Source organism: Podarcis vaucheri (genome assembly GCF_965113315.1).
Source record: "Podarcis vaucheri genome assembly, chromosome: 14".
NCBI lineage: Eukaryota > Metazoa > Chordata > Lepidosauria > Squamata > Lacertidae > Podarcis > Podarcis vaucheri.
This window is the reverse complement of record NC_138752.1, coordinates 46500403-46522763: the sequence shown is the minus strand read 5'-3', so window position 1 is coordinate 46522763 and position 22361 is coordinate 46500403. Positions and strand designations below refer to the sequence as shown.

The 22361-nt window shown below is 46.8% G+C and overlaps 1 protein-coding gene across 1 annotated transcript in view; it reads right to left on the bottom strand.

Moving 5' to 3' along the window:
• MYH11 (myosin heavy chain 11) overlaps nt 1–22361 on the bottom strand; it is a 93547-nt gene that overhangs the window by 24775 nt on the left and 46411 nt on the right. Inside the window, exons 12-26 of the mRNA XM_082199977.1 lie at nt 21313–21431; nt 20984–21136; nt 19034–19207; nt 17480–17653; nt 14966–15080; nt 14652–14845; nt 12863–12984; nt 11963–12032; nt 11372–11532; nt 9339–9447; nt 8211–8342; nt 7118–7324; nt 4911–5048; nt 2955–3250; nt 259–471 (exon numbers count right to left, since the gene is read on the bottom strand). Of these exons, the coding sequence (XP_082056103.1) occupies nt 259–471; nt 2955–3250; nt 4911–5048; nt 7118–7324; nt 8211–8342; nt 9339–9447; nt 11372–11532; nt 11963–12032; nt 12863–12984; nt 14652–14845; nt 14966–15080; nt 17480–17653; nt 19034–19207; nt 20984–21136; nt 21313–21431 (2377 nt within the window). The remainder of the gene's footprint in view (nt 1–258; nt 472–2954; nt 3251–4910; nt 5049–7117; nt 7325–8210; nt 8343–9338; nt 9448–11371; nt 11533–11962; nt 12033–12862; nt 12985–14651; nt 14846–14965; nt 15081–17479; nt 17654–19033; nt 19208–20983; nt 21137–21312; nt 21432–22361) is intronic.

Below are 22361 nucleotides of genomic sequence, written 5' to 3'. Positions count from 1 at the left end.
CATCAGACGTCAAGGAAATAAACAACTAGAAGACATCTGAAGGCAGCCCTGATTAGAGAAGTTTTTAATGTTTGATGTTCTGATGGGAGCTGCCCAGAGTGGCTGGGGTATAAATAATATATTATTATGATTATTATGATTATTATTAGCTGGCAGAAAGCAGACTGAACTTGACGGGGCAGCCCCCCAGTTGCCCTGCCATGCACCAGCTTCCACCGCAGGGATGGTCTCCACTTTCTGCTCCTCTCCCGTCCTCACCTGAGCTCCTGCTGGGTGGCAGTGCTGTCCAGGGTGTCTTCCAGCTCTGTCTTGAGAGCCTCCAGCTCCTCACCCAAGTCCCGCTTCTGCTTCTCGGCTTTGTTCCTTGCGGCGCGCTCAGAATCCAGGTCCTCCTGGAGGTCAGAGATGTGTGCTTCCAGCTCGCGGATTTTCTTCAGGGCGTTGTTTTTCTGGCCCGTTTCATCTTCAAGCCTGGGAGGATGGGATTTTTAGAAGACTTTTTTTAAAACAAAAAAAAATTAAAGGAACCAACTTACTTAGCGGTAGATAGTTTGTCATTAAAGGCGCAGATTGCTCAATCCGGTCACTACAAACTCCCCCATCCCCACATATCTCCCAGAACCAGAAGAGGCATGAAAAGGGCAGAGAAAAGGTTGGCAATGTGCAGGCCCAGTCTCCAATTGCCGGGGGGGGGGGGACGTGGAGAGGAAGGGACTTAGGCAGCTGTGGGGAGGCAGGAACCTTCAGTCTCAGCAACTGATTAATGGGGCAAGACCTACCAGAGATGAGTTGCTGTGCTCATTAGGCCCAACACTCCTGTACAGAACATGTTTTTGCTAATACAGCGGTACCTTGGTTCTCAAACACCTTGGTACTCAAACAACTTGGAACCCAAATACAGTACTGCAAACCCGGAACTGTTTGCTAACTTTTTCCGGAAGCTGAACGTGCACCGTTTTCAGCGTTATGCTTCCGTTTTGAGTGTTACGCTTCCGATTTAAGTGTTATGCTGAGGTCTGTTTTTGTTACTTATTTTGCATTTTTGTTTTTGCGGCTCTTTTGGTTTCGTTTTTGTGACTGTGCGGAACCCAGTTCAGCTACTGACTGATTGAATGTGTGACTGCGGTACGTTCTTTATTGCTTTCATTTTATGGATCCATGGTCTCGTTCGAGAGTAAAATCCATGTTAAATTCCTGTTTTAGGGGATGTTTTCAAAAGTCTGGAACGGATTAATCCATTTTGCATTACTTTCTATGGGAAAGTGCACCTTGGTTTTGGAACGCTTTGGTTTTGGAACGGACTTCCAGAACGGATTAAGTTTGAGAACCAAGTAAAGAGTTAACTCCAACTTGCACGGTGTGATTTACTGCTCGCTTGCTCCTGACAATGTGGCCTTCGGGATGAATAAAAGATTTCCCACCCCAGACTTAACTACAGACACCAGTGGTCTAACCCGGGACTTTCTAGATACAAAGGAGATACACCACTGCCCCTGAGCTATTGCAGGAGTGTGAATCACGCTCCTGGGGGCTCGTTTTGGTTTTTCCCAGGAGGGGAACAGAATCATGCAGTGGTTTCAGCAGAGGATAGTGTGTCCCACCAGCAACAGCAAATCCTTTGTCATGCAAACATGTTCCAAGAAGAAATAAAGAAAATATTAAGAATAGCCTATAGTAAAAGGCCAAAGGCATTCCTTTTAGGAATTTTAAATGATGATATTCCAAAAGACAAAACTATTTTTTTCTTATACGCAACGTCTGCAGCAAGAATCCTGGTGGCTAAGTACTGGAAAGGGAATCAGTTACCCACTAAGGTTTGGCCTGTTTGTATTGGACAAACAGGCCAAACCTTACGCCAAAGAATAAACGGACATAAATCTGACATCAAGAATCACAAAACAGAGAAACCAGTAAGAGAACACTTCAATCTCCCAGGACATTCTATACAAGATCTCAAAGTAGCTGTTTTACTACAAAGGAATTTCAGAAATAGACTGGAAAGAGAAGCTGCTGAATTGCAACTCATTACCAAACTTAAAACCATGGAGAGACCTGGTCTGAACAGAGACATTGGATTCTTATCTCATTATACATGACTAAGCCATTTTTCACCTTCTCACCCCTTGCCTTTTCCTGTAAGACCTATTGCAGTCGTTAAGAGTCGTCAACAGGCTCATCTCAGCTATCTGCCAATCTCCCATTCCCACCACCCTTCTGAGTAATACACCTCCCCACCTTCTCACTATATAGAAGGATCTGGCAACTTCTGTTTCAGTGTATCTGAAGAAGTGTGCATGCACACGAAAGCTCATACCAAGAACTAACTTAGTTGGTCTTTAAGGTGCTACTGGAAGGAATTTTTTTATTTTGACTATGGAAGACCAACACAGCTACCTATCTGTAACAGTTACCCACTAGGGGAGAGTAGCTATGTAAGCTCTCAGAATACTTAGAATTAGCCAAATTGACAGACATAATTAGACAAAAACCAAAAAGTGAAGTAAAAAAAGAATGGGAGTGCCTAAATGAATACGTCAAAAGTCAAGGTTCAAGGGCAGAAATCTGGCTGAGTCTGTTATAACCTTGTGAAGTGAAAGGATATGAAAGAAGGATTTATATCTAGATGTTAGGTTAGAGATGATAAAGAAAACAGGAAGACACAATGAGAGATAAAGGAAGTGCTGTGGGATTGGAGGAAGTCAATGTCTTCTTGTTGTTGTTTTAGTGTTTATATTATTAACTTGGAAGATATGGATTATTTGTTGTTGTTGTTTTAGTTTTCGAATGTTGATTTTTGTGTATTGTGTATTTTATATATATATCTTTCGTGTTGTTGTTGTTGCGTGGAAAATACTAATAAAATTCAATTATTTTTTTAAAAAAATCCTTTGTCATGCAACCACAGTCCTAAATTACCAGCCACCAGCTGGGGCACCTCAAGGACTTGTTCCCACCTGGCCAGGGCTGCCTGGAGCTCCTCTTCCTTTTTGGCGAGCTGCATCTTCAGCTCCGCAATCTGGGCTTGGAGATCTGCGATCTGCTCGTGGAGGTCACTCGAGTCGCCCTCCAGCTTCCTCTTCATCTTCTCCAGTTCTTGCCGGCACTTCTCTTCTTTCTTCAGGCGGACTTCCAGTTCCGAGATCATCGACTCGTGCTTGTTCTTCAGCTTGGTCAGGTTCTTGGCTTTCTCTTCCTCTTCTGCAAGGTTGGTGGTCAAGTCGCTTATCCTCTCCTCGAGAAGTTTCCTTTCCTATGGAGGAGAAGAGAGGGAGGCACACACAAAAACAATCAGAAATTGCATTTAGTTTGCATGAACTTACTTAGGGAAAAAACTGGCATTGCTAAATGTGCCGCATAATACTCATTCTGCATTTGTGAGAATTCACTGCCTATTAACATCAGACAGCCACTTCTGCTGTACTCTTTTCAGCACCTGCTTAAAACCATTTTGTTTAGGCAAGTCTATCCAGACATGGGGGACGCGGGTGGCACTGTGGGTTAAACCACAGAGCCTAAGACTTGCCAATCAGAAGGTCGGCGGTTCGAATCCCCGTGACGGGGTGAGCTCCCAGCTCCTGCCAACCTGGCAGTTCAAAAGCACGTCAAAGTGCAAGTAGATAAATAGGTACCACTCCAGCGGGAAGGTAAACGATGTTTCCGTGCGCTGCTCTGGTTCGCCAGAAGTGGCTTAGTCATGCTGGCCACATGACCTGGAAGCTGTACGCCAGCTCCCTCGGCCAATAAAGCGAGATGAGCGCCGCAACCCCCAGTCGGTCACGACTGGACCTAATGGTCAGGGGTCCCTTTACCCTTTACCTTTACCCAGACATGGATGCCTCTATCCATCCATTAGACCTCCCAGTACGTTTCCGAGCACAATTCAAAGTGTTGGTGTTGACTTTTAAAGCCCTAAAAGGCCTCGGCCCAGTATACCTGAAGGAGCATCTCCACCCCCATCGTTCTACCTAGACGCTGAGATCCAGCACCGAGGGCCTTTTGGCAGTTCCCTCACTGCGAAAAGCTAAGCTACAGGGAACCAGGCAGAGGGCCTTCTCGGTAGTGGCACCCGCCCTGTGGAACGCCCTCCCACCAGATCTCAAAGAGATAAACAACTACCTGACATTTAGAAGACATCTGAAGGCAGCCCTGTTCAGGGAAGTTTTTAATGTTTGATGTATTAGGGTATTTTAATATTTTGTTGGAAGCCGCCCAGAGTGGCTGGGGAGGCCCGGCCAGATGGGTGGGGTACAAATAATAAATTATTATACTATTATTTATTTATTTAAGATATTGTCTCACTCGTCTTCACCACAAAATCCCAGGGTGGGTTGCAGCCAGGCATATCGCACAATATGAAAACCCCCATTTCAATCAAACCAAACAGCACTGTGTCAGACAGCAGAGGTGATCTCGCAAAAACGACACGCAAATCTTCACCGTCGAAGGCCAAAGAGGAGCTTCTTCAGCAAAAGGGCGGGAACTACGGGTGGTTTTCAACGAATCTGTACTTCTGGCTGTGCGACAGAACATCACCGCCTTCTCCTCCCCCCCTAAATCTTCTCTCAAAGGTTGGGGGGGACCCTCTACAAATTTAGGAGGTGCACAGTGAGGGAAAGTACTGCTGGGCAGCCCAGAGTGCTTGCACTTGCAGAACCTTTTGGCTGGATACAACTCTTTGTAATGAAGGCGCTAGGCGAGCCTCTGCAGGGAGGGAGTTCCACATTTTGGGAGCTGGCACAGAGAACGCCCTCTCCCAGTCTGCCAGCCCCCATGTTTCTCTGGCTGGCAGAACCACCAAGAGGGCACCCTCTGCCCCTCTCAGTTTCTTAGGATTTCAGCAGGTCTTTCCCTCACCGCCACCTCTGCACTGGCTCCGAAGAGCAGGGCGTGGTTTGCTCAGCAGCACGGACCTTTGTGAGTTTGTTGTTCTGGTCGTCCATCACCAAGATGTCGTCTTCCATCTTTTTGATCTTGGCCTCCGCAGTTACTTTCTCCAGCTGCAGCTTCTGTCTGGCAGCTTCCTCTTCTTCCAGCTGATCCTCAAGTTCCTGTTTGGGGGTTCATGGGAGGTGGAAGGTAAAAAAAGGGGGGATGTGAAGTTTATGCATTCATTTGCTTCTTCAGATACAGTGGTATCTCAGGTTAAGAACTTAATTCATTCTGGAGGTCCGTTCTTAATTTGAAACTGTTCTTAACCTGAGGTACCACTTTAACTAATGGGGCCTCCCGCTGCTGCCGCACGATTTCTGTTCTCATCCTCAAGCAAAGTTCTTAACCCGAGGTACTATTTCTGGGTTAGTGGAGTCTGTAACCTGAAGCGTCTGTAACCTGAAGTGTCTGTAACCTGAGGTACCACTGTATTTTAAGCACCACCTGTTAGGCTAGCATGTGAACCGTATGGCAACTGGGGCTGGATTAAGACCCTTGTATTGAAAATATTTTATTTATTATATATCTATATCTATCTATCTATCTATCTATCTATCTATCTATCTATCTATAATGGTGAGTGTTTTAAAAGAAGCCCTGTGGAACATGTGTACTCTGTATCCACAGGACTTCTTTTAAAGGACTCACTGTGTGTGTGTGTGTGTGTGTGTGTGTGTGTGTGTGTGTATTAGGCTGAAATGAAAAGTAGCTTCTTTCTAGATTCGCTAGATGACTACTTTCATGGGTTGGGTTTTTATATGAAATATCAAAATCTTTCTATATATATTTTTTGCGTGTGTCCCTGCTTTACTAGAGCTTAGTCTGCCTATTGAGTCATCCAGCCCTGAAAGTACTACCATAAAATCCAGCGCGCACACACACAATATACAAACAGAATTAGAATCAAGCCCAGCAAGTAGTTGTTCAATCAAGGACTTGGCACAGCGTTGAGGGGAAAGCAACCTTCTAGTCCTCATTGGTGTGAAAATAAATTTGCAAGTGTGCCTTCACCGTATGCGGAAGGGACTGTCTCCAGGCCACCCTCCCACTCAGTGGGTAGAGAGCATGAGACTCTTAATCTCAAGGTGGTGGGTTTCAGCCCCACGCTGGGTGTTATGTACTGAATTGAATAGGATCCAAACTGCAGCAGTCTGATTGGTCCTAGAACAATAGGATCCAAATTGCAGCAGTCTGATTGGTCCTAGAACAATAGGATCCAAATTGCAGCAGTCTGATTGGTCCTAGAACAATAGGATTCAGAATACAGCAGTCTGATTGGTCCTAGAACAATGCAGCAGTATGATTGGTTGGCAGGAACCACCCAATCATGCTCCAGATATAAGTGAATCCACAACCTGATTGGCATACAGTAGAATTCCAGAATTAGCCAATCATGTGCAGCCCATTGTGTAAATAATGTATACAAAGCAGATACTTTGAGGGGACATTCATTCCTCCTCACCACTATGAGCTGAATAAAGAGCATGAAATCACTTTGCGACTCTGAGTATATTTCACTGGGCAAAAAGACTCCTGCGTCAGAGGGGGTTGGACTAGGTGACTCTGGTGTTCCCCTCCAACGCTACAATTCTATGATTCTACGTTTCTACATCTCTTCCTTCCCTGCCCCTCAGCAGCCCGCTCTTCCTCTCCGTTCTCCAGCCAAGCCCATTTCTTTGCAGCAATGCTTTTAAGTCTCCCTCTGATCTCCCAGCATGAGAACCCAGTGGTGGTGTAATGGTTAGAGTGCCAGACTAGGACCTGGGAGAGACCAGGGTTCAAATCCCTGCTCAATTCGGTCTCTACAAACTCACCCCTCCCCACATGTCTCCCAGAACCAGAAGAGGCATGAAAAGGACGGAGGTTGGCAATGAGCAGGCCCAGTCTCCAATTGCTGGGTGGGGGCACAGATGGACGTGGAGAGGAGAGGACTTAGGCAGCTGTGGGGAGAGGGGGGACCTTCAGTCTCGGCAACCGATTAATGGGACAAATCCCTTCACTTGGCCATGAATCTCACCAGATTGCCTTGAGGGTCAACTTACTTCACAGGGTTGTTGTGGGGGATTAAATGAGGAGGGGAGGTCTATGCATACCACTCTTGAGCTCCATGGAAAGGGGGAAAGGTGTGATATAAATAAATATATAAATGGTGATGATCATGATGATCATAAATTTAAAGCTCGGGTACCAGCATTTGCTGCTGCATCTTCTTCTTCTCGGCCTGCAGCTGCTGCCCGCGTTCTTCCTCCTCCTCGATTCTGGCCTCCATCTCGTGGAGAATCTCCTCCAGCTCCTGCTTCTTGGCGGCCAGTCGGATACGCATCTCTTCGGCTTCTGCGTAGAGCTCCGTCTCGGCCTGGAGCTGCTCCTGAAGTTGGTTTTTTTCTTCAGACAGCTGGCAAAGGACAACAGCAAATGTTAAAATTCAGGCAAAGTAGTTTCTTTACCCGAAGGTAAACTCGTTTTTATCCCAAACTAGGCGTCATGCACCCAGCGTTGCTCAGGAATTTGAAGGGGAGGAAAAAATCAGCAGAGTTTGGAAATAAGTGGTTCAATTTTGAAAGCCTCAGTGCACTATCTTGCTTCAAAATGGCTATCCAGGAAAAGCCAAAAATGGCTCCTTGATCTCAGAAACCATCACACACCATTGGGCTGAAATCAGGGTTCAATCCATCGTCTTGATTCGAACCTCTGCTTGCATTTGCCTGTCCTAAGGAGCAACACCAGTTCTGGGCACCACAATTTAAGAAGGCTATTGATAAGCTGGAATGGGAGCAGAGGAGGGCAGCCAAGAAAATCAAAGGTCTGCAAACCAAGCCTTATGATGGACAGCCTAGGGAGTCGGGTTTGTTTAGCCTGGATAAGAGGAGACTGGGAGAAGGTATGTTAGCCATCTTCAAACATCTAAAGGGCTGTCACAAGGAAGAGGGAGCAAGCTTGTTTTCTCCTGCTCTGGAGGGTAGGATCCGAACCAATGGCTTCACATTACAAGGAAGGAGATTCCAACTCAACATCTGGAAGAACTTTGTGACAGTAGGAGCTGTTTGACGGGGGAACGGACTCCCTCAGGAGGTGGTGGATTCTCCTTTCTTGGAGGTTTCTAAGCAGAGGTTGGATGGCCATCTGTCATGGATGCTTTGGCTGAGATTCCTGCATTGCAGGGGGCTGGACTAGACGACCCTCAGGGTCCTTTCCAACACTATGATTATATGAGCACCTAACCGGACAAGGAAGGATCCGGGCGCTTTGGGTGGAAAGGTCAAGGCACCCTGCAAGCTCACCTGGCTGTGCTTTTGTTCCAGTTCTTTCAACTCGCTCTCGGCTTTGATCTGCCTTTCCTTCACCGCCTTGAGCTCTTCATCTTTCGCCTGCATCTCTTCCTCTTGGCGGGTGACCTGTAGCAGCGGCTTCACCTGAAAGAAGAGAATTTCTATGGTCACTTCGGGAAACACGCTGCCTGACCGCTCCACACACCCCCCGAAAAAGAACATGGCCGCCTTTCCTAGTCTTTCCCCCAGGGAACCTTTTAATGGGAGCAGGCTGGGAGATATAGTCCTCAAAGAGCAGCCTTTGGGAGGAAGGCTGTTGCGTGACGGGTTCCTGCCCCCCCCCAGTGGAAATAATTACACATGACACAATTATTAAGGTTAATGGGCTAAATAAGGCCAAAACTTTATTGGTTATAGGTGATGAGCGGTATTGGCTTATCCAACTATATCCGACTTCAGTCCGTCCACTTTAAGTCCAGGAAGGGTTAACCACTAGTAGGGGGAGTCCTGCTGATGCACATCAACTAGGAACTCCCCCGGGGTCATCGCTAGGGGGCGAGCCTTAGGCCCTCACCTCCCTAGGCTTTGGACAGGGCCACACCCCCCGGAATCCTTTATCAGACTACCCTTCAATATGTGGGGCAGGTGATGGCGCTACCTCCCCTCTTCCATCTAAAGAACAATACCAATGCCTAACCGCCAATACCCAGAAAGTTGTGGCAATTTGCTACGAGGTAGGCGAAAACCAAGTGGCTGGTGCCAATTTGCCAAGAGGGGAAATTCCTATCAGGCCCCGCAATGGCAACCAGCCAAGGTCCATAGCAAGGTCAAGGAACAAAAACCTTAAAGGGCGGGAGGGTGGGAAAAACAGGAACAGATGGCAGGCGAAGAAAGAGGGAGATCCCTGGCCGCGTCCTGGTTTAAATAAGGCAAGCCACACCCCCAGAGCCAACCGATTGGCTGGCCAGGAGGTGACGCAGCCAGGAATCCCCCCAATCACGAGTTGGCTGAGCTCCAGCCGCCACATGCGTGGTGGGGCCGTGACGCCCGCAACTTCACCTCCTCCAAAGGGCGGAAGTGGCTTTCTAGAGCACCTGGCCAGGGCAACCCTAGGAAGGGGCAGCCAAGGAAGGAACCTACTTTGGTGAAGAGTCTCCACCACTGCCAGTTCCTCAACTTCAGGTAAGCAGCACAATTCCTTTGGATGACCTTCATGGCGGTTAACTGCTGCTGCCTCTTGGCAAAAGCCCTGGTCAGAAAGAGAGAAATATACAGTCATACCTCAATTTTTGAACGTATCCGTTGACATACGTTCCGGTTTTCGAACATCGCAAACCCGGAAGTAAATGCTTCAGTTTTAGAACATTTTTGGGAAGCCGAACATGCGGTGCGGTTTCCGCTGGTCTCAGGAGCTTCCACTGAGTGCAAGATCCCAAGGCCTAGCAGGGCACCTGCACATCCCGGAGATGATATTTAGGCTTATTTGGGCTAGCTTTTTTGGTTTTATTTTGGTTTATTTGGAGTTCTCTTGCAACCAATTTGATTTTGTGACGGTGCGGAAGCCAGCGCTGAGTGAAATGGATAAAAGTTCCAAAGCCAAGGGAATGGTTAAAATAATAATAATAATAATAATAATAATAATAATAATAATAATAATATATTTATACCCCGCCCATCTGGCTGGGTTTCCCCAGCCTCTCTGGGCGGCTTCCAACAAAATATTAAAATACAGTGGTCTGTTAAACATTAAAAGCTTCCCTAAAGAGGGCTGCCTTCAGATGTGTTCTAAAAGTCTGGTAGTTGTTCTTCTCTTTGACATCTGGTGGAAGGGCGTTCCACAGGGCATAACTACCGAGAAGGCCCTCTGCCTGGTTCCCTGTAAGTTCACTTCTTGCAGTGAGGGAACTGCCAGAAGGCCCTCGGCGCTGGACCTCAGCGTCCGGGCAGAACGATGGGGGTGGAGACACTCCTTCAGGTATACAGGACTGAGGCCGTTTAGGGCTTTAAAGGTGAGCACCAACACTTTGAATTGTGCTTGAAAACGTACTGGGAGTCAATGAAGGTCTTTCAAGACCGGTGTTATGTGGTCTCGGTGGCCGCTCCCAGAACAACATTAGATAGTATCATTAGATAGTAAAAATTGCTGTTTTAGGGGTTGGTTTTAAAGTCCTGGAACTAATTAATCCATTTTGCATTACTTTCTAAGGGAAATCACGCCTCAGCAACTGCTACAACATGTGCATGCCAGATATCTGTTATACCCTCGCAAAAGCATGTTGGCATGGGACAGTCTTAGTGTTGTGTCTAAAGGAAACTCCCCAGATTAATGGACCAATGTCCATTCATTTCAGTGGATCTGCTCTGAAGATGACTAGCATTGAATACAACCCTTCACCATCCGTGTAAAACACCCCACCCAGCTGCATATAAAGATAAAGGTAAAGGGACCCCTGACCATTAGGTCCAGTCGTGACCGACTCTGGGGTTGTGGCGCTCATCTCTCTTTATTGGCTGAGGGAGCCGGCGTACAGCTTCCGGGTCATGTGGCCAGCATGACTAAGCCGCTTCTGGCGAACCAGAGCAGCACACGGAAACGCCGTTTACCTTTCTGCTGGAGCGGTACCTATTTATCTACTTGCACTTTGACGTGCTTTTGAACTGCTAGGTTGGCAGGAGCAGGGACCAAGCAACGGGAGCTCACCCCGTCACGGGGATTCGAACCGCCGACCTTCTGATTGGCAAGTCCTAGGCTCTGCGGTTTAACCCACAGCGCCACCTGCGTCCCAAGGAAGAGCAATTTTGATCAGCAAAATGTCCAGTAAAGGGGAATTTACTTGGGGCTTCTGGTTACAGGAAAACACCCACCAGGAGTCTGCAAATGCAATGTGCAAACAGTCTGCCCTGGAGCAGGAGCTGAAGTGGGAGGAGCCTGGTAGTTTTGCAGACTCTCCCTTCTGACAATGCCCTGCCCCTTGCAGGCTGGCTTGCTTGCATGAGCTGTTCAAAAGCTCTCTGTCCTTTCGGTGGGCCCATTACACAGGGCACCTGGTCCAGCAAAGTCACACCACTTGTGGGAGTGACCATGCTTGATGCTTGTGATCCTGCGCCTCCCACCCATCCTAGGTTTTTTGTTTTGGTTTGGTTTTTGGTTGCTCCTTGGGAAACAACCGTACTTTCTTGCCAGGTAGCCTCGGGATTGAGCCTGGAAAGTGATGATGACGTCTGTGATCTTCAGGTCCCTCTCTTCTTCCAAATGAGCCAAGACGCCGGTTCTGAAGAAGATCTTGCTCTGCCCGATCCTGTACAGGTTGGGGTCAAGTTCCAAGGCTTTGATCTATAGGGGTGGGAAGAGACACCAACTTGTACTGTTCAATTAAAAACCAGATATAAGCTAACCCTCCACGTGAGCTTTGTGCAAACGAATCAGGACGGATGCTCAACAAACGGATCATCTGGGGGAAGCCGCAGAGCAACTCAGTGTGTGTGTTTTTTAAACGGCATGTATTTATTTATACAGTATTAGAGCACCACTGTATAAATGAATTCTGGAATACGGGGTGTATTTAAAAGATACGTCCCAAAACACAGAGTTGGTCCGGAGTGGAGAAAATGAAACATCTTAAGGGAATGCCAAGAAAAAGAAGGAAGAAAACAAAGAGGTGAAAGGAAGTCTGGTCATGTTGGAATGTGGCGCAGGAAAGTAACAGAAGACAAGAGTCATGCAAACAGGGACATATAGCAAAGGGTGAAAAGGCTTTGCTCACCATGAGTATACATGCTTGCTTTCCATCCATAAATCCTTTCGGAATGGCATTTGCAGCAAGAATTTCATAGCTATGGGCAAAGCACATTGAAAATAGCATTGAATTCTGCAACATCTGAATATAGGCGTGATCCAAATCATGTAAATCCTTGGGTATGAAACATGTGGCATGGCATAAAATGTATAGTCCCTCTCGCTTCTGAATTACAATTTATCCGTGAACCTATTAATGTCCATAATTTGATATTTATTTATTTATTTATTTGTTAGTTAGTTTGTTTGTTTATTGGCACATTTTTGGGGCGAATCCCTGCTAATTTACTTCTTCCATTAGTTTGCGATTTATCTAATTTGAGTTTTGCAATTCCATTCATATATCCAGCCAATATAAGAGAAATACAGATTAGGTAAAAAGTTAATCAAAGTATATTAGACAAAAATGGGTAAACTGGGAGAAAAGCACACTAAAATGCTGATGAATTCTTAATAAAATAAAAAAAGGAAAAACGTGGAGAACTGAAGATTGGGAAAAGGAGAAATTGAGGGAAACAAAAACTGGCAGATTTGCCTGTTCCTAATTAAAGCCTTCGATAACAATCCTGAGCTCTGATCCATGAAACAAACTGATAGCAACAGTGCTATTGCACAATTCCCATTCCTTTCAAAAGAGATGATCTTGGTGAATTGGAGCCTACAGTTTCATTTTGAGACCGTCCATACTCCTGTAGTTTTGTCATGCTACAGGAACCCAAGCAATTTGCTCCTGCTCATGTTCAAGTCATGCAGCCCAGTCACTGAGATGCCTAGACCCAGGTCTGATTTGGGAAACTCTTGCACAATATCTCCCCCCCCAAAAAAAAAAAACCAACAGAATTCTTATTGCTCCTTGCAAGCCTCTTACCGCTGGCGGAATTCCTGGAAGACGATTCTGTTAGGGAAACCCTGGCGACAGATTCGGATCCCTTCCAAAACACCGTTGCATCTCAGTTGCTCCAAGACCAAGTGAGCATCTAGCTTCCCGGACTGTAAAACAGGGAGACGTTATTTTATAATTCCATCACCCAGCATAGGAAAGGGGGCAGGAGGGGTTTGCAAAATGCCCATTTTTACACTTCTGGAATATATAAGTGAATAAGCTTCAAAACCAGAGCAGAGAATTCCGTCTAGAGGCTTTTCTACACTAAAAACTAGTGGTTCTGAAGGAGCAATTATGTGAACCATAGTTTGGTAAAATGATGGGATTCCTCCATTAAAGATTCTCAGCTTCACATGCACAGTGGAAACTAGTCCATTAGGGCAGGGGTGGGGAATGTCTGGCCACAAGGCTGTTCTCCCTAAACCGCACACTTGTTCCACACCTGGCATCACATGGGGCATCGAGTGCATGAGCTCTTGACTGTTCCTTTCCTAGAGTAAGACTTGCTTGCTAATGGGCAAGCATTGCTTTGTTCCAATAGCAACAATTGGTTTCCAACTGAAACTGCTGCTAAAGTGGAGAGCTACTCCCCAGGGCTCTCCCCAGAGAAGTTTCCCGACTCCAAAGGCCACATCCTCTCACTGGTCCTAATCTGTACCCTCCCCTCAAGTGGGGAAACCCAGCCAGATGCATGGGGTCTTCTTCTTCTTCTTAGGCTTCAGGTGTTATTTTTATTTTGGCGAATTACATGGCTGCTTTCTAGTTGCTGTCTTTTCCATTTTGAAAACAGTTTGGTTTAATATTATCGTTGTGGTTTCAGTTTCTTGTTCTCAAATTGCTCTGGGGGATTTTCTGAAGCATAAACAAATACAGTGGTGCCTCGCAAGATGAAATTAATCCGTTCCGCAAGCCTCTTCGTCTAGCGGTTTTTTCGTCTTGCAAAGCAACCCTATTAGGGGCTTAGCGGATTAGCGCTATTAGCGGTTTAGCGGCTATTAAAGGCTTAGCGGCTATTAAAGGCTTAGCGGCTATTAGCGGCTTAGCGGATTAGCGGCTAAAAGGCTATTAGCAGCTTAGCGGCTTAGAAAAAGGGGGGGAGCGAAAAAAAATCGGAACACTTGCAAGACGTTTTTGTCTTGCAAAGCAAGCCCATAGGGAAAATCGTCTTGCGAAGCAGCTCAAAAATGGAAAACCCTTTCGTCTAGCGGGTTTTCCGTCTTGCGGGGCACCACTGTACAGTGATACCTCTGTTTTCGAATGTCTCCGTTGATGAACATTTCGGTTTTTGAACACCGTAAGCCCGGAAGTAAATGCTTTGGTTTTCGTACATACCTCAGAAGTCAAACATGCCACGCGGCTTCTGCTGAGTGCAAGATCCTAAGGCCTAGCTGTTGGCTATTGAGTTTTCAGTTTTCGAACGTTTCAGAACTCCAATGGTCTTCTGGAATGGATTACAGTGATACCTTGGTTCATGTACTTAATCCGTTCCAGGAGTCCATCCAACTCCCGAAACTGCTCAAAAACCAAGGCACAGCTTCTGATTGGCTGCAGGAGCTTCCTGCACTCAAGTGGAAGCCATGTCAGACGTTCAGCTTCCGAAAAACGTTCACAAACCAGAACACTCACTTCCAGGTTTGTGGCGTTCAGGAGCTGATTTGTTCGGGAGCCAAGCCGTTTGAGTACCAAGGTACCACTGTAAGTTCGAAAACCGAGGTACCGCTGTACTTGGAAAAGGAGTGGATGTGCCTGCTCTCAGTACCAGAAGAGTACTGACCCTTTTTTCGTGATTCGGGATGATGCAGCGGACAAAGTTGGGGCTGGTGTTCCTCAAGGTGGTCATGAGCTTCGTCAGCTGCTCCTTGTACAGCTGCCCAACCGTCCGGAACATGCCCTTCTTCGTCTTGGAAGCGCTCGGGAGGGAACTCTCCGTCATCTTGGCCATCTGGTCCAGCCCCACGATGCGGTCCACTGAAACAAAGCCGAGACTATACATTCAGCCTTTAGAGGAAGCTTCAGGGGAAGAGGAGCTGTTTGGCATGAAGAAGGGCCTATGCTCAATGGACGGCGTTGCATGCTTCATGTCCTTACCATCTTTCCAGAGATCTGCCACGAACTTCTCGGAGGACTGGTTCAGTAAGGACGTCACGTTGTCATTCAAGGGATCCATGTTCTTGGTCAGCCAGGAGGTGGCGTTGTAGTTAACCTTCCAGGAAAAACAAAAACCCAGCATGTGTGAGTCACTGCAAGTTGTCACTTGGCAACTTCTAGCAGGGGCAGATATGCCACCCTGTAAAAGGCGAAAATTGGCGCTGTGGGTTAAACCACAGAGACTAGGACTTGCCGATCAGAAGGTCGGCAGTTCAAATCCCCACGACGGGGTGAGCTCCCGTTGCTCGGTCCCTGCTCCTGCCAGCCTAGCAGTTCAAAAGCACATCAAAGTGCACGTAGATAAATAGGTACCACTCCGGCGGGAAGGTAAACGGCGTTTCCGTGCACTGCTCTGGTTCACCAGAAGCGGCTTAGTCATGCTGGCCACATGACTCAGAAGCTGTACGCCGGCTCCCTCGGCCAATAAAGCGAGATGAGCGTCGCAACCCCAGAGTCAGCCACGACTGGACCTAATGGTCAGGGGTCCCTATACGTTTTACCAGCCCTCCCTCTGTGAGTCTACCTCAGAGGTCAGCAACCTAAGGCCCATGGGCCAGAAACGGCCCATGAGGGTCACTTAACCGGCCGATGAGCCTGTTGACATTTCCATTCCACCTTAAGGAATAGGCATAAGATTGTTGCGTGACACATGTCTGTTTACATTCCAGCACAGTATGCTGGGAACTTCCATTTGTGTATAGCTTTTGCTTTTCTCTCTGAGACGACATGAGAGAGAGACATGTTTCTTTGTTCTGATTTATGTTTAATAAATCTGTAGTTAGAGCATGACTTCACAAGCCTCACACCTATTCTGTGTGCGCAGTACACTCTGCTAATAGCGTGCCCTGGCTTTTGAAGTCCGGGTCACTGATTTACGTCAAGCATGGGCCGATGGAAGGAGACGGCACAGCTGGGGCTTATCAGCTGGCCTCCCGGCCCTCTGCATGTCAACAGAGCCACCCCCGAACCGAGCCGCCCACTCGGCAAGTCCTGTGCGCTGCGCTAAACCAGCACAGCGCGGTGCGGGGACTCTCTTCTGTGGCTCCAGAAATCGCTTCTGCACATGCCCAGACACTGGAAATCACATCTGCACATGTCTGCGGTGCTGAAAATCACTTCTGCGCATGCCCAGACGCCAGAAATCGCTTCTGCGCAGGTGCGATTTTCAGTGTCTGGGCATGCGCAGAAGTGATTTCCGGCATTGCACTGCGCCGGTCCGGCCCACGGAGGATCTCTGCAGGAGTGATCCAGCCCACACCCGGTAAGCCTTGCAGACCCCTGGTCTACCTCCTCTCTGCCATTGCTGCCAACTGCTGATGCTTCTCTGTCCCATCACTGCTACCAGACAGAGTCATTGAGCAAGCAGGCAGCAGGAGCTGACTCTTCCGCCTTCTCACCTCTGCCGTTATTTGCTTGTTCATTACCCTCCAGGCCAGAGCAAGAGGTAGGTGAACAAGCAAGTTGCAACACTGAAGAGGAAGAGCAGGTGTGGGGGAATCGTGGGGGGGGCACAGCAATGGCCTGCCCATGCCAACCCTTTGCGCTGTCCCTGAGTGCTTCAGCCTGCGGGCAGGGAGGGGGCAGCATGTGTAGGGCTGCCATATGCCCGGGTTTTCCCTGACACATCCGGGAAACACTCAGCAAAATGAAGTCCAGGCGGATTTTTGCTGAATTAGCAAAATGTCCGGGGAAACACAGACCTATGGCAAGTAGGGCTATTTTCCCCCCAAAAAAAATCAAAGGAAAGCAACCCTAAGTATGTGCACTGTTAAGAAATTGTCACAAAGATGATTGGATATGTAATTTAAGCGAATTTATAGAATTAGCAAGGTTAACAGCAGCCCTAAGACTTCAGACAAATAAAAAATTAAGATCAGAATGGCAATGTTTCGAGGAATATATGGAAAAACACTGCTCTAAAAGGAATATGTTGATATGCATGGATTAAGTATGCAAAGTATAAATGGGAATAATAATTAGAAAGGGTTATAAAGTGGTGCTTCAGGTTAAGAACAATTTCAGGTTAAGAATGGACCTCCAGAATGAATTAAGTACGTAATCAGAGGTACCACTGTAGAGACTTGAAAACACAAAACCGGTTGAAGGGATGGAGGGAAGTCATGAGCTCGGCAGAGCAAAGAGGTTTTTTTGTTATTTGTTATTGTAATGTTGGAAATATTGTGTTAAAAAAGAAATTAATAAAAATTATATGGAAAAAAAGACAATGTTCAAATTTGAACCAAAGGAAGTTGAGTAGCGGTGGAGGGAAGTCACAGGGTTATGTAGGGTTTGTGTCTGTAGTATAGGGGTATATGTATTTTTACTTTTTGTATCAGTACATGTTAGTTTATTTTATTTTCATTTTTTGTATCATTTATTAAGAATAAATAAAATTTAAAAAAATTAGAAAAAGAAAGAAATTGTCTATTCGGATGCCCCTGTCCTGCCCCTTACCTTTCCTGCGTAATGAATGATAGAGAACTCTGTTTTGTCCTTGAGTTGCTTCTGCTTTTGGAACTTGGGGTGGTTGCCTTGTTCGTTACCCAGCTTCTCCACAAAGGAGGTGTCCGTGGCCTTGGGGAACCAGCACTCCTCATCCAGCAAGGCCAGGACACCAGGGGGGTTATTCTGAAATGGAGAAGAACAGAACGTCATCAGATCACCTCTCGGGAGAGACCTTCCCAACATATTGGGTGTTGACTGCTGAAATTTACTGTCCATTTGGTAAAGAGCTGGAAAGAAAACGGTGTTCATTTGTTTAGAGGAGGAGTGGGGGTCTTGGGGGGGGAGACAGGACAGATCATTGTCTCCTCAAGCCCTAGCAGGTCAAATTTGACAGGTGGGCAGGGTTGCCATCTATCATTGATAGCAGGTGATGCTGCGCTTTGAAGCCCCAATTGTTGAGACCTCAAAGTGCAACGCAGGGCTGTTTGAAAGCCCTTTTGCAAACAGCCCTGCACTGCTCTTTGAACCTCCTAAACCAGCTGGTTTTAGGATGGTTAAAGAGCAGCGTGGGGTTGTTTGCAATAGGTCTTTCAAACAGGCCCACACTGGGCCTAGAAACTCCAGTTTTAGAGGTTCAAAGAGCAGCATAGGGCTGTTAGAAAGTCCTTTTGCAAACAGCCCTGCGCTGCTCTTTAAACTCGGGTTCTGTTAAACCATGGCCACAGAGATAAAAATTAACGTAGGAAATTAAGAGCAGCCCTCCTGGGTGAGGTGAAAGGCCTATCTAGTCCAGCATTCTGTTCTTACCATTGCCAAACAGATGGCTCTGGAAAATTTACCATAACTGATTAAAATTAGCCTCTGGATGCCAAATGCTTCCATTGATCAATTGATGGATTATACCCAAGGTAGCCAATCCTCTGTGATACAATGCTAAGGTGTCAGTGTGGTATAGTGGTTAGAGAGGTGGAATAGTGCCTGGAGAGCAGCACTGTTCCTTAGCCCAACCTACCTCAAAGGGCTGTTGTGAGGACAAAATGGGGAGAGGGGAAGAACCTTGTATCCCACCTTAGGCACCTTGAGGGAAAGGTGGGATATACATTTTGTGTGTCTGTGTGTTAAAAATAAGAAGTCAAATTTAATACTGAGAAATTTAGCAAGTCACACTTGATGCAATAGTTTAAATTTAATGAATTGCTTAATTTAATTTAATTTAATTTAATTTAATTTAATTTAGACCTGACCAGACTGTAAGAAATTCTGAAGAGTTTGGATTTGATATCCCGCTTTATTGCTACCCTAAGGAGTCTCAAAGTGGCTCACAACCTCCTTTCCCTTCCTCCCCCACAACAAACCCTCTGTGAGGTGAGTGGGGCTGAGAGACTTCAGAGAAGTGTGACTGGCCCAAGGTCACCCAGCAGCTGCAGGTGGAGGAGCGGGGAAGCGAACCCGGTTCACCAGATTATGAGTCCACCGCTCTTAACCACTACACCACACTGGCTCTGTGAAGATGGTTGTAATGGGTGAATGTTCAACCAGATGTTCTAGACAAAGCAATCTTACTGGTCTTTCGATCAGCTCAATGCAGGGCTGCAGGTCCAGTCCAAAATCAATGAAGTTCCACTCGATGCCCTCCCTCTGGTACTCTTCTTGCTCAAGGATGAACATTGTGTGGTTGAAGAGCTGCTGGAGCTTCTCGTTGGTGTAATTGATGCACAACTGCTCAAAAGAATTGACCTGTGGGGGGGGGAGAAAGCAGGGGTGAAGCAGCAGCCATATACAGCGTTAATCTTCTTAAATCAAGGTAAGACCAAAACAATTGGAGCTTTTAAACCTTAATAAACGAAGACTACTCGTCTTTTTTAAGGGATGCGGGTAGCGCTGTGGGTTAAACCACTGAGCCAATGACCTGCCCGATCAGAAGGTCGGTGGTTCGCATCCCCGCGACGGGGTGAGCTCCCGTTGCTCGGTCCCAGCTCCTGCCCACCTAGCAGTTCGAAAGCACAAAGTGCAAGTAGATAAATAGGTACCGCTCTGGCGGGAAGGTAAACGCCGTTTCCGTGCACTGCTCTGGTTCGCCAGAAGCAGCTTAGTCATGCTGGCCACATGACCCGGAAGCTGTACGCCGGCTCCCTTGGCCAATAAAGCAAGATAAGCGCCGCAACCCCAGAGTCGGCCACAACTGGACCTAATGGTCAGGGGTCCCTTTACCTTTACCTTTACTCGTCTCTTTATAAACCTACACGTTCATAAAGTTTATAAAACCAACAAGCTTATAAACCCACAAACAGTATGGAGAGGACCAGCCCTATCATTAGGCAGAGTGAGGCGCGTGCCTCAGGGTTGCCGGAGGACAGCAGTGAAGTGTTGGAGGGCAGAGCGGCAAGTGCTGAACAGTCTGCCTGCCCCCTCTGAGTGAAGCCCACCACCACCATCTCCGCCAGAGGATACTGCCCCATTGGACCAGGATTGAACAAGATTCAGCTCCAGTCCAGTTGGCTTCTGTACAGGGAACTGGGGACAATGCACCATGCCCTTCGCCTCAGGCAGCAAAATGCATTGGACCATGGACAAGGCCTGATTTAGGTTTGAAGAGGCCCTAAGCAACTGAAGGTATTGGGGCTCTTTATATGTCCAGCTGTCCTTTGTCAACAACAAATTGTCGCTGTTTTTTGTATTGATAGCATATATGCTTTTGAATTCTGGTGTTGTATTGATAGCTATATATGCTTTTGAATTCTGGTGCTGGAGGAGACTCTTGAGAGTCCCATGGACTGCAAGAAGATCAAATCTCTCCATTCTGAAGGAAATCAGCCCTGAGTGCTCACTGGAAGGACAGATCCTGAAGCTGAGGCTCCAATACTTTGGCCACCTCCTGAGAAGAGAAGATTCCCTGAAAAAGACCCTGATGTTGGGGAAGATGGAGGGCACAAGGAGAAAGGGACGACAGAGGACGAGATGGTTGGACAGTGTTCTCAAAGCTACCAACATGAGTTTGACCAAACTGGGGGAGGCAGTGGAAGACAGGAGTGCCTGGCGTGCTCTGGTCCAGGGGGTCACGAAGAGTCAAACACGACTAAACGACTAAACAACAACAACAACATATGCTATATGGTAATTTGTGGACCTAATAGGTATCTAAAGCCATTTGCACATGTGGCCATGCAACCAGTGCATGCAGAATGTAGGCACCCTATATATAGAAATGAGCAAACCAGTGATATTTTAGGAGCAGGCTAGCAGGCGGCGCCCATTACTTACATCATAGGAGCCTACACAGCACAAAACACTCTTGCTGTATGTAGGTTCTATTTTATTTGTTTTTTATGTTATATTTTGGAAATGTACATCCAGGTGTTTTAAAATTTTGGGGGGCCCCCAAGAGAGTGGGGCCCTAAGCTATAGCTTGTTTAGCTTATATGTAAATCCGGCACTGACCATGGAACACAAGAAAATGAGCTGGCCTTGAGGTCAGCTGCTCTGGTCACCTTGGGCTGAATAAAGGGGGCATACCTCAAAAATCTCAAACCCAGCAATGTCGAGGATTCCCAGGAAGGATGCTCCCTGTCTCTTGGTCTTGTCCAGGGCTTTGTTCACCCGGCTCAGAATCCAAAGGAAAAGGCGTTCATACGTTGCTTTGGCTAAGGCCTCTATTGCAAAATCAGCCTGTTGAAAAAGTTAAATGGAAGCAAGACCAAAATCAATGAAGGAACCACAGCCAGCTTTTATCGCATGGCAATCATTGGTGTCTGGGCTGGGGGAAATTCCCATTGCCTGGGTGTTGGATCTTTTGAAGACCAGGACCAGAACGGAGGAAACAAGGGAAAGAAGGCCATCATTACCTGTTCCTTGGTCTGAGCTTTCTGAACAACATCTCGGCCAACCTTGATTCTTGGGGTGAGTATTGACCGGGTGAAATCTGTCACATTGATACCCATAAGGTGGCACACTTTTTGTGCAGCTGGAACAGAAGAAGAAGAAGAGTTGGGGTTTGATATCCTACTTTATCACTACCCGAAGGAGTCTCAAAGCGGCTAACATTCTCCTTTCCCTTCCTCCCCCACAACAAACACACTGTGAGGTGAGTGGGGCTGAGAGACTTCAGAGAAGTGTGACTGGCCCAAGGTCACCCAGCAGCTGCATGTGGAGGAGCGGGGAATTGAACCCGGTTCACCAGATTACGAGTCCACCACTCTTAACCACTACACCACACTGGCTCTCAGAAGAGATTTGAAATGTCATTTTATACTAGGGTTGCATGGAGAAATTCAATTTTGGTTGCATTTGAACAAGAAGCTACCTAAGTTGCACTTTTCCAACCAATGTGGGGACGAAAACGCAACTATCCTTCAAAATCCGACATGCCCTGAATTTTGCAATGCAGTTCCTCCAACCAACATGTACACAAGTTGCACATATTGGTGAAAACAACATACCAAGATGCATTATATTCAGAAAACCTGTTTGTGAAAATGTGTAAGTCGGTCAAAACTCCATACAAAAATGTGTTTGTTAGGGGAAGTTCTCACCCAAATTCTGGTGAATTTTCAGGAGGGTTCTTTATAAACAAAACCCCCCACACCAAAACCGCTGCAGAAATGTGGAGAAAGGAATTTAAGACTGGGGTGGGGGGAATGGGAAACGTGGAGAAACCAAAACTGACTGATTTGTGCACCCACTATTTCATACAGCATCTTTCCCCCATTTGAGTTGCAAGTAAGAGATGTCAGATGTACCATCAGAAAAGCAGAGTTTTGTTTTCCATGAAAAGCTGAATATTGATATACAAGTTTCTTCTGTTGGGTACAGGCCATGTGTGCATGGCTGCTTGTAAACTATACATGGTCCATTTTTGCAGGGGGGCGGGACTCACAACGAGGGAAGAAATCTG